Source organism: Chrysoperla carnea, chromosome 3 (assembly GCF_905475395.1).
Source record: "Chrysoperla carnea chromosome 3, inChrCarn1.1, whole genome shotgun sequence".
NCBI classification, from domain to species: domain Eukaryota; kingdom Metazoa; phylum Arthropoda; class Insecta; order Neuroptera; family Chrysopidae; genus Chrysoperla; species Chrysoperla carnea.
Genome location: NC_058339.1, coordinates 26,733,915 through 26,746,969, shown reverse-complemented (window position 1 = coordinate 26,746,969; position 13,055 = coordinate 26,733,915). Strand labels below are relative to the sequence as shown.

Genomic DNA, 13,055 nt, shown 5'->3' with positions numbered 1-13,055 from the left:
TAATTAATTGTTACTTTTCAATAATTTTAATTTGACATTTACTATACCATTTACCACCACAATTATCTACTGGAAGCGCTGGAGTCGATCTGATTCTCCATACCATGACTACGCATAGAGCAAAGCAAAGCGAAGTTATCACATTCTTGAAATCATTGCCTTTTTTCCATTTTATGACTTTGTAAAATACGCATAAACTTAAAAATTTTTAAAATATTGTACCTGGGCAGCAGGGTCATCGATTGCATCTCGATAATGTATTTCCTCATCCCTTTCATGATATGTACATAGATAATTTATCATATTTTATGAACTTTTGAATGCAAATTGTATTATTTTCATGTATTTAAATTCATTTAGTAGCGACATCGTAAAACATAGGTTTATTACTAACCTGTCTATGGAAGCCTATTGTCATCTGTTTTAATTCATTACAAAAACATTTTCATTTTGTGGTCATAAATATGAGTATTATTAGTGATGCCGCTCAGATACGCTCCTTACAACAGGAAATGCATTTTCTCTTTTTCTCTTTTACTAAGTTTAGTCCCAAGTTTGTAACGCTTAAAGATTTTGAAGCTGCGAAAAAAATTTTGGTATAGGTGTTCATAAAATCACCTAATTAGTCCATTTCCGGTTGTCTGTCCGTCTGTCTGTCAACACGTTAACTAAAAACGAAAGGAGATATCAAGATGAAATTTTGAAAGCGTAATCAGGACGTAAAAAGAGAGGTCGAGTTCGTAAATGAGCAACATAGGTCAATTGGGCCATGGTCCGTAGGTCCCATCTTGTAAACCGTTAGAGATAGAACAAAAGTTTCTTAAAAAATGTTCCTTATACAAAATAAAACAACTTCTGTCTGATACATTTTTTCGTAAACATCACTGTTTACCCGTAAGGACGCAAACTAGGCGTAAATTGAATAGTAGGTATTATATGGGAATATCAGTTATATTAGTTATGTATGTGTGACATGTATGTATGTGTAATGTGAAAGAGTAATCAACACTGTCTACGCATGGTATTTCAACAATTAACTTAGTCAGTTGCTTGTTTTCACTTGTTAATTAGAAAGTTGACCCTCATAAAAAAACTAACACTTTGTACTTCAAACAGTTTTTCGACTATCGTTAGCTTTCGGAGGACATGCGATTTAAAAATATGTCATTATTGCATTTAATCGAAAGAAAATACCCTATAGCATTAGAAAAAGTTTTTAGAAAAAAAATATAGGTTTTTCTTCTATGTTAATAACTTTTAAGTCCAGATAAATTTTCAAGATCATTTAAAGATCAAGGTCAAATGACCATGAAACTAGAATATCAGGTCAAAGTCAAAAATACAGGCACATGTCCTCTATTGCCCTTAACAACTTTTGGCCAAAGCATTTTTCTGTAGCTACCGAATTTTTTTTCGATTAAATGCCATAATGACATATTTTTAAGCAGCAATTTCTCCGAAAGGAAACGATTTTGGAAAAACTATTTTAATTAAAATATGTTAGTTTCTTTATGAGGATCAACTTAAAGTGCTATTCTTATCACTTGTATTTTAGGATTTAAACTGACGATCAAAGCAACTCGGAGAGCTAGTTCCAAGAAATAGAGGGCAGTTAAGGATCCCTGAAATACCAAATTGAGAGCTTCTTTACTTCTCTCCTGAATTTCTTTAATTCGCTAGTTAAGGCAGAAAAGAATCTCTCAGTTATTTTTCGCTAAAATGTGTATTAAACAAACCCATGATATAAAACCTTTCAGCGGCATCACTAACTAAATACATAGACCATCATTATATAATTTTAAACTGTATTTATTCTAGTATTGTCATGTGAATTTCCTATAACAATATAATACATTGATAGATCGATATTATGAAATTTAATTAAAAATTGCGTTTGCTTTCCGATGGTGTACAATTTTTGACAATGATATATTGTTTGTACGATGATAGAGTTAACCTAGCAGCAATTCTATTACAAAGTCGCTATGTGGTTACATATTTTTTTGAGTAGGGACGTTTATACAATGTTAGAGAAATCAACTAACAAACCCTTCCTCAAGTTCGTTAATTATACATATTTTTACAATTATATGGAATTTAAATTTGTAGTTAATTGTTTAATTGTAATTTGTAAATAGATCTTAACATAGTAATTTGTAATAGATCTTACAAAGATAGTAAAATGGATGGATAGTATGAGATAATTCATAGTACAGTAGAACGTCGATATATTTCAATTGTTATGGTTAAAAGCTAGAGGTAAGACTTTATAGAACTGTGTTTGTTAAACTTAATAAAGTTTATTCTATGTGTGACAGTTCGTTTTTCTTTATTACCAGTCTATGTCCGATTATCCGAATTTTCGATTATCCGAATCGACGCCGGTCCCAATTAATTCGGATATTCGGCGTTCTATTGTAAATAGTATACGAATTGAGGTCGAAAAATATCATTTTATGCGATATCCTTTCACGCGTAAGCAGCTATGATATAATATTTACACATAAGTCGAGATAATTGCAGATCATGCAAATTTGTCGATTTTTTTCTGCTAAAGTAAATTTTCACGAAAGAGGTGCTTATTTTTTAAATGACTTCGCATGATAAATATTAAACTAAAGAAAATCTGTTGCATTAAAAGAACACAATAAATTTTTGGTGTTTTTCAGTTTTTCTCAAAGGTGACAAAACTTATTTGCCATCAATTATAAGCTTTTTTGAAACCTACCTACTACACTGATTTAAGAACCTCACTTTTTTCTTCATTCGAGAGTAAGAACAAATTTTCCATTTTTGTTGAATACAATGATATAGAAAATAAAATTTGAGGTAAAAAAATCAACTCAAGTTTTTGATCGTATTCACCGCAACTAAGATAAACTTTCATTAGTTTTAATTATCAAGTATTTTTCATGGCGGATAAATTAATTAAAGATTTAACATCAATTTTTCATGTTTGCCAATGAAGAGTTTCTTTCGCAATGTTTGGGTCCCTTTAAAAAATCGAGAAAATCGGGAAAAATTTTTTGTTTTGGAATTAAATAAAACTCGATGGATGGGATAATTTTGATCCAAAAAGTCTAAAAATCAGGTTAATTTAATGATTGGGCCTATAGAAAGTTACAATGACAGCGAGTATCATGGGCGAAAATTCATTTTCAAAAAAGAGTTCTCCAACACAAATTTTTTTATCGCAAAATAAGATTATCTACGAACACTTAGCCCATTATATCATCATTTATCACAATGGGAAAGTAGTTTAACATCAATTTTGCAATTATGCAGGGAAAGGTAGCTCGAAACGGGTAAGCTAAGCGCGAAGATAAAAAAAACTGTAAAATACGTATTATATGATATGTTGAGTTGCTTTATAATATAGTATATTAATTATTCTTTGAAATAAGACACGGTTTGATCACATTTTATGTCAAACCTAGTTAGCAAAAAACTGATTTTGCCTTACACGTAAGCGTAAAACGAGTAGCTTGCTTCCATAGGCTCCTTACGATGGGTTGTGTAAAGAGGGCAAAGCCCTTGAAATCGATACTTTTCTGCTAAAAAAAATAATGTTTTCCTTACTCGAAAACGTATGAATATATATAACAAAAACTTATTAGTATTATTTAATTTTCATAAAAGCATAACTTCAAGTTTTAAAAACAGTTTTTTGTAATTTTAGATGTCAAATTATACAAACTACTTATTTCTAACATTATAATAACGAAATGGAATTTTTTTTTTTGCTTCTCTGCTCTTTCATTTCAAAAACAAATATTTTACAATTTAAATTTTATCCTTCTACATTTTCTTTTATTTGATTATAATTATCAAGTAATCTCACGTACAATACCAGTATTACATGACTGAAATCTTATTTGAATTTTCTTACAAGTTCAACTTTCAAGTATTCACTATTATCTTAAAATTATTAAGGTATATATATATATATATATATATATATATATATATATATATATATATATATATATATATATATATATATATATATTTAATTCACAGGGATGTCAGATATGAAAATAATACCAGAAGTAATTTGTCTAACGATGAAAAAATAAAAATATTTATTCCCCAACAGAATTCCCTTCCAACTTGCATTATTCACAGTCAAGTTCAATATCCGGTTTAGAAACATTTCTTTGACAGTGTATTTATGAGACTTTCAATACCTTAAATATTTCAGCCTTTCAATTTCTAAATGTAAATTTTTATCGAAGTATTAATCGGTGGTTTTTAGTAATTAATTCTTTAAGTGGTACCAGAGACTCCCGTCAGAATCAAGGGTGAAAGTTGTTATGCTCCTTAAAAAGCCAAATATTTTTTCAAACCTAGAAATAAGAAATTAATCCGAGAATCTAAATTTAATAAATAGACTACTTAGCAATTTTTAATTTATTTAATTGATTTTGATAATCTTGGTTTTGATAATCACAATGGGCGTGGTTTGTTTGTTTACGTCCAATGATTTAATGTTTCCTCAGAATTATAATTTTTTTCTCACATAAATATAATAAAAATATAAAAAGTGGGATAATTTGACCAAATCCAATTAAATAATTTTATACTTTTTTTTTTTTTAATCTCTTCCATTATTAAGTGAAATTTACTAATATCTACTGATTATCATTGGCTATTGGTTATCGAAAGATAGTCAGTGAATGAACAAATTTATTCAATTTTTGCCATACCCGTATCTCCCAAATTAGGCCTCAGATCCAAATTTGGAAATAAGTTTTTTTATTGTCTTTGATGAGCTTATTTTGATAACCTGGGTTTCTACAGTCAATAACAGAACACGGTGTATATACTATGAATCGAATTTTAAAGTTCTCGGAAAATGCATATAAAAGTTGCTTTTTTTCATCAACAAAAACCTTTTTATCGCAAGATAAGATTATCTACGAACACTTAGCTCATTATATTCTCATTTATCACAAGGACAACCCTACTCAACTATGAATGAATGATGTATGCAACATTATAATAATATAATACACCATTTGTTATATAAAAACTTTTAGAATTGTTCATATCAAAACGTAACAGCAGACACTTAAAATAAAATTCAAATTATTTCTTTTATGACTATAAAAATTTATTATCTAGAATAAAGTTTCGTTACGGTTACCATAAAATCTGCACTACAAGTAGCATATTATCATGTAATATTAAATTGATATTTTGATTTCAAATGATACGAAAATAATATTCTACTTTCTAAGTTTATAGATAACTAGCTTGATACCCGCCCGCTTTACTGGCCTTAAAAGTGAAAACCACCGCTTTATCGCCTCCACCTCTTTTGATCTCACTGATCAATACACCCCCCTTCCATAACACTTGAAGGGTTGTTTTACACAGCTAAAATATGCTCAGTTTAATTTTTTTAAAGTGTAAAGAAATAATTCATTGAGTAGGTATATCAGAAAAGAAGGTCATAAATAGTTTGACATTTACTATTAATTTTTACAGAAATCTTTAATTTTTGGTTCAAAATGGTGAACATAAATAGAGCAGTAAAATGTCAGATTAAATTTTTTTTTACTTTTTTATTTTAATATATCTTTATAAATTATAGCTCATGTGTTATTCTGATGTATGAGCTATCTTGTTTTACAGTTTCATTCAAATCCATTCGGTAGTCTTTGCGTGAAAGCGTTATAAACAAACAAACAAACAAACATCCTTACTTTCACATTTATATTATATATGGATGTTTTGCAACCAGCAAACAAATCCGAACGATAAACAAATCAGTGCGATAAGAAACATACTTCCAAAAATGCTTGTTAATCAACAATTTTCATACAGGTTATTTTAGCCGAAACTCGTTATTTTTCAAGGAAAAATTTTCTATCCCTGATCAGTTATGAAATTGAGTAGATTTTTAAATAATTCAAAGGGTCGTGATTTCTATCCTAAACCTCTTTTCGAGTCCTACAACTTTCTTTCAGATTGTTTGTTTTTAGTGTTTTTTCTGGTGAAATTTTGATAAATTTAAATGAGAGAACACTCTGTATATTGAATATTAAAACACAATTTTATCATAATATACCCATTATAAAATATAAAATATATAGACTTCTCGAAAAATCGCAATAAATATCGTCAAAATAATATAAATCACAAGAAAATATTATTCCCATACAAAATATAGAAAATGAATAATATATTTATTATGATGATATAAACCAGTTTTTTTTTTGTTATTTATTTTGTATTTTTGTTTTTTCAGTCGGAACAAAAACGATTTTTACAACAACATAAAGCACGTTCAGAAAGCTATAGTAAAGCAGCAGCTGCAATAAAGAAGCAAAGGAAAAAAACACGTGCATCTGCTGGCAGTAAAGCTGCAATGGCTATGGATAAAGAATTAAAGGTAAGTTATTTATTTTTACATTTCTGTTTTGTTTTTTTTTTTTTTGTTTTCAACTTTTTTTTATATTTTTTGAAAACATTTTTCTCTATATAACCAAGCATAATATTATGTATACCTACTTGTGTTTTTTATGTAATTTTTTGTTTTAATTTTACTTTAATAGCTTAAACTTGTTTACTATTGGCACCGTGCATGTGTTTTATATCAGGCGTTTTCCATGGTTACGATATGGCTACTTTATTGATATAATTGTATGGGTGGATATATAATATTAATAAAATAATGTGGTTTAACCTCCGTTTCTCAGGCATACACGTCTATAACAGAGGCCACCCTCAACGATCCCGGAAATGGCTCCAACGATTTTCATGAAAATGAGTATGCAGAGTTTTTTTTTTTTGGTATATGCAAGGTATACCAAGTTTAGTCCCAAGTTTGTAACGCTTAAAAATATTGATGCCACGTACAAAATTTTGCTATAGGTGCTCATAGAATCACCTAATTAGTCCATTTCCTGTTGTCCGTCCTACTGTGGACACGATAACTCAAAAACGAAAAAAGATATCGAGCTGAAATTACGAAATTACACTTTTACAGTGTACTCAGGACGTAAAAAATGAGGTCGAGTTCGTAAATGAGCATCATAGGTGAATTGGGTCTTGGGTCCGTAGTATCCATCTTGTAAACCGTTAGAGATAAAACAAAAGTTTAAATGTATAAAATGTTTCTTATCAAAAAATAAATAACTTTTGCTTGAAACATATTTTCGTTAACATCACTGTTTACCCGTGAGGGCGCCAATTAGGCGAAAATTTTACAGTATGTACCATACTTGAATATCAGTTATGTATGTGTCACATGTATGTATGTGTAATATGATAAAGAAATCAACACTGACTATGCATGGTATTTCAACAATTAATTCAGTCAATTGTTTGTTTTCATTTCTTTTAACTTAAAAAATACCGAGCAAAGCTCGGTCATCCAGATATTAGATTTATTTAAACTACATCCGATTACATACGATTAAATTTATGATGTGCGTGGAATCGGTTACTTTGTTCTTATCCAAGCGACGAAAGTGTGATCAATTTACCGCCCCATTCATTATAATTGATCAGAATGCCGCTGCCTGGATTCGATCCCGCAACCTCCCAGTCTAGGTAGTAAAAAAGGAGACCATAATAGATTCCTGATGATATTATTTGTATTTTTTTTTTTTACTTTTTCTTACTACATTTTAAGCGCTCTTCTGAGAAATGTTTAAAACAACCAAAATTTTAAAAACATAAAAAGAAAATAAAATTTAAAAAATTTTTATTACAAATTCATTGTAATCATTCTGACAATACAGTATTTTAAAATTGTACCCAAGAGGACAATAAATTTTACAGAAATAAAAATATTTCTACATATCATAAAATTTTAAAAAACTTTTGTTTATTATAATTAGGTCACACTGACTGGTCCACTAATAAAAAAATTGTTAGGTCACAATTTTCGAATGCAATTAATTAGAACAATTTCATATTTTACCTATCTTCATTCAATTTTGGCTCAATTTTTTTCAACAAAAATGTACATTCTCATACATGGAATTTAATCGTATAAACCATAATAAAAAATCCTTTGCTTTCAAAACTATGATATAACGAATAATAATAACACCACAGGGTGGCCCAGCGGGTATGCCGAGTTAGACTAAAAATATAATATAACCTGGAATTTTTTTCTTGAAAACATGTAGAATTATGAATTTGAGATCAAGTCTGCCCAGTAATACATTGCGGACCAATTCTGTTCAATTATTGATAACCCTTCAGGACGGTTACGTGGAACGATTCTCCCATGCTAATTTTAAAACGTTATCTTCACAAAATATGTTACTTTATAGGATAGTGAATCTTTTTTTTCAATGTACTGTTTACTACAGGTACAATACCCGCGGATGTAGTAATTATAGTATATTTCCATGGTAATACCATACAAAATATAAGTAATTAATACCATACAGTATGTCAACAAGTCTGATAAGCCACATACTATGACGTCTGTTTTAGACAAGTCCGTTTTAGAAATTTGAATTTCCCTCAATGAATTTGTACTTTTATTACTTAATTTTAAGTAATTAAAAAGCTATTATATACTTAAATAATAGTTTAGTTCAAATGTCCAACCAATAAAATAAATTTCACGAATATTCCCTATTTTTGAACGAAAAACGACATCTGAAGAGTTATTGGCAAAGATTCAGATTTTATTACACAGAAATAATTAGTATTTCAATTTCAAATTTCTTATAGAATTATACCTTTAAATAATTTTTTTTATATTTGAATATTTTTATAAGATAAATAGGTATTTTACAACTAGATTTTCGGGAGAATATCACTATAATTGTTTTATGTCCGAAACACGATTACTTATTGATGTAGTCGATGAAAGATTAGCCGGTGGGACATCCTTTACATCATACTTGTATATGTGAAAATGCTGGTGGGTAATTAAATCCAGTTATATTACACAAAACACGACTTAGTAACTCACTTATATTGTTGTTAGAAAAACGAGTGTTGTTAATAAACGATTTGTAAAAGAGCTACTTACCATAAGTGTTTGTTTGTATACCTATAGAAATCTCTTTGAATGAAATTATATCCCTACAAAACAGTACTGAATACAAAAACGAAAATACCTTAATTATATTTTAAACCTTGTACGTACCTTAAAATATACTTCTACAGCAAAATTATGCTATGTATGTCTACCACAAAGACTTTGTTTATGACTGAAAAATATTAAAAGAAATAAACGAAAAAGAATAAGAAGACGTGTAAATTGTGAAGTATTTTTGTTTTTAGTTGTTAAAGTGACTCTTTTTACCTCTTTTTAGAGAGTAAATTATCTAAAAAATTATTTAGAGTTCTTATATCACTTCCAAAGGCCTCTTTTATCAAAGTTGTTGCGGCTATTACATGACACTGGTTGGGTGGCAGGCGTGCTGAACGCATGAGCCTGACAGTGTATCACGACTACTGCAGGACTACAATGTCTCATCTTCTCTGCCACTGCTCAGCTTTTTCCATGAGAAGATGGACTTACTTGAGTCAGCCTCCCTTTGACGACCTCTCCGACCTAAAGTCCGTCGACGTCAAAGCACTCCTGCTGTTCTTAAACAGCTCCAAATGGCTCATGGAATAGTGGCCGGGAATGGGGCAACACTTTTTTCGGTATCACAACGGACCCTATGGTCTAAGTGTGCCCCACCCCAATATGACGTATTTCAGACAAAATATGACTCTGTCTAACCAAAGTTAATCTGGAATATTTTGGCGTTGAAGTACTTCTAAACGAAAATTTTGAGATCGGAACATTCATTTTTGTGCAAAGGAATTATGTGAAGCAGAAACTTGAGATTGAAAATTAATTCCTAAATACGTTTGTCGAAAAAACTAGTATATAAGTACGACAAAGTATAGTAAATACTTATGTGTAGAAGAATGAAAACCGAATCTAATTAAGAATAGTAATTTCTAAGAATATTAAAAACGTTTTATAAATGTTTGTGTTTAATGGCAAAAAATATAGAATTATTCTCCTTTCATATATTTTCTTGGCATAAAAAGTACGTGCTTATGTTATAAAAATATGCATCATATAAAAATATAATCAAATTAAACCATCAAAAGAAAAATTATTGAAATTTTGTACAAAGAATGGTTTTTGTGTAAATTAACAAAACAGTACACTGGCGTTAAATTAAAATATTTTTATCCCAGAAAAGTATATCGTATGCTTTACTACAGCTTCAAAAAAGTTTCTAATAAGCATAGCAAAATCACTAATAGTCTACCGCATAAGATATAGTTTAGAACACAAAACATTTCACTTAGAAATTTTGTTTTCTTATGCTAGTTCAAAATGTAAGAAAGAGTGTATATGTTACAGTAAAAACTTTTAACCAAATAAGCTGATCAAAAGTAGTTTTGACTAACTAATTCTAAAACAATTTCGATGAAAACAACTCGGCACAAAAACAGCTCGGCCCCAATAAACCTCCGCTCAAAATAACTCGGTACAAAAACGACTATCACATGGAATAGTGAATGAACGCAATCACAGGGTTAACCAAAAGATTAATGACGGTTCTTCTTTAGCGATTAAAATGTGTTTTGGCCGAAGCGTCTTTTAGAACCACTAGTGATCGCAAATTTACAATCAAAAGCACGATGATTTTTATATTTACCTTGTGCCCTCGAAAGCTTTTCCAATCAGGTTGCGGTTCAACATTGGTGTCGCCAACGTCTCCACTATATAGATATTATTTATACAATTACATAAACAATCCTTAATAGAATTCTATGATTCTCATTTCTAAGAATTTAATATTCATATATAAAAATGTTATTTATGGATTTATTTTTAAAAAATATAATAAAATAATGTTTTATAATATTCATTAGAAAATGAAAATGTTATAAAAATTCTAAAAGATTGATGTTTATTTTCAGACAATGCAAGTACTGGAAGAAGAAAAATCAAAATTGGATGCATTTTGCGAGCAAAGTTTGAAAAACGTAAGTAAATAATTAATTATTTTTAAAACCATTTTCATCTCGTCATTTATTCACCCATTGGTATAAAATAAATACGAGTATCTACTTTATATTAGCCCCACACTTGATTTGTAATTAATTCTGATTTTAAGTTTTGAAGTTGGTTAAAGCGTAACCAATTCCGTCCGCGGTATGGTTAGGGTAGCGGGCTCGATTCCCGCCGTCGCAACAAAATTAATTTAATTAATAGTTGTGATGGGCTGGTGTAGTGCATGGTATATCATGAAGGCGGTGCACTAAGCCTCTGAAATTGAGGAACTGATAAATGAAATTATCGGCGGAAAGGTGATAAAACACATATACCACCTAAATAAGAGTTTATTCAAGTTTACATTCCGTTTTCGAAATCATCCTGTATATACAACGAAGTATTTCTTAAAATTCAAATAAATTAAATAATAAAAATAAAAAAATATTTTCCATTGCAGTAAGGATAATATGATTTGAAGCATTATTTTAAAATAAATATCTTTAAATTGTCAACTACAAACAAATGTTGACCACGATTGAACAAACAATTATGATACATTTTACTTAATACTTGAAATCCCCAAATAGTAGAAGGTAGAACATAATTAACCTTTTAAGAACTAAGGTACTTATTATACTAAGTATATTACAGACTCGAGAAAATGGAAGTTACAAGAATTGACTTTAAAACATCGGTCAAGTTTGAATCTTAATATATCGAAGGTTATGAATGTAAATAAAATTATATTCGTAGTGATGGATATTGAACCGGGATAAATATGACCTGAATACAATCTTAGACGTTCTGAAGATCTTATATCACTTCCTTACAGTGTATCATGACTATTGTAGGAGCTGCCACAGTGAGGGGGAGGAAGAAACGATGTCTCACCTTCTTTGATGGAATAGTGGCACACCCGTTAAATAAACTTAAATCTCGAATCTAACACGTTTTGTCTGTTTAGTCTGTTCCCAATGACTTTTAAATAAATTTAAATCTTAAATCTAGCACGTTTTGTCTGTTTAGTCTGTTCACTCTGTAACAATTGTCCAAGAGTTTGATCACTTCAGAGTTTGGATGCTACTCAATGCTTGCCAGGTATCTATCACTGACACGTGCAATTTCTTCACGCACTGTGGTCACTTGCTTACTAATTGCTCACTTGCGCAACTTGCTTACTAATTGTTCGCAACACTTTTGATAGGCATCTTTGCCGAATTTCGATATTACTCTTGCTAGCAGTTCCCCATAGTTAAATGCCATTGGTCCACACAGGTTTAAGTATTGTTTTATACACCAACACTTTATTGTTCAATGATAGCTTAGAATTTTGACCCAAGAGCCAGTATAAATTAGTAAATTTAAAGTTTAGCCTTTCTCTTTTCAACCAGATGTGTTTACGCTAAGCAAGTCTTCTATCAAGGTGTATACCCATTTTACTTCATTTGATTGTGGAAAACTGACATTGTTCTTTATAACAGCTAAGCACGTGTCGTTTCTCAAAGTGAACCGATTTCATTTCGTTAGCTTGAATACGCCACTTCAACCAATGTTGTATTTTATATTCAGTTTGATGAGCATGATTAATATCGATATTCAGTTATGTATATGACACTAATAAAAGAAATGTGTTTTAAACGCTACAGATCTTTTAAAAAAATCAAAATAAAATCAGACACTCTTAAAATTGAAACACAAAAAGTATTTATTATATAGTGGTTGTTTTGTGTATTTTATAGTATTTGTTGAGTGTCGTAAAATGTGATCATGGTGTCTGTTTCATTTTCATTGTGAAAATATTTGACAGTAAAACAAAACTAAGTAAGTACATTTCACTATACATGAACAGGGTTGGATTACAATCTAAAAACATCCAAATAAGTCCAAAACACGGTATATCTGGGTATGTTATATTTTTAAATTAACGTTAATAGATATTTTCTGGAAATAAAGAAAGCAGAGGACTCCAATTTTGCTCATTCGTTTTTCAAAGATTGGTTCAAATTTTGGCATTAGCATGTTAAATAACAAACCGATTTTATTATTAACTTCCCAGAGGAAGTTAATGGAT

General features: G+C 29.7%; 1 protein-coding gene across 1 annotated transcript in view; it reads left to right on the top strand.

Annotated features, from left to right (window-relative positions):
- LOC123296646 (GATA zinc finger domain-containing protein 14) overlaps positions 1-13,055 on the top strand; it is a 382,239-nt gene that overhangs the window by 358,010 nt on the left and 11,174 nt on the right. The window contains exons 6-7 of the mRNA XM_044878206.1: positions 6,254-6,397; positions 10,909-10,974. Coding sequence (XP_044734141.1) covers positions 6,254-6,397; positions 10,909-10,974 — 210 coding nt within the window. The remainder of the gene's footprint in view (positions 1-6,253; positions 6,398-10,908; positions 10,975-13,055) is intronic.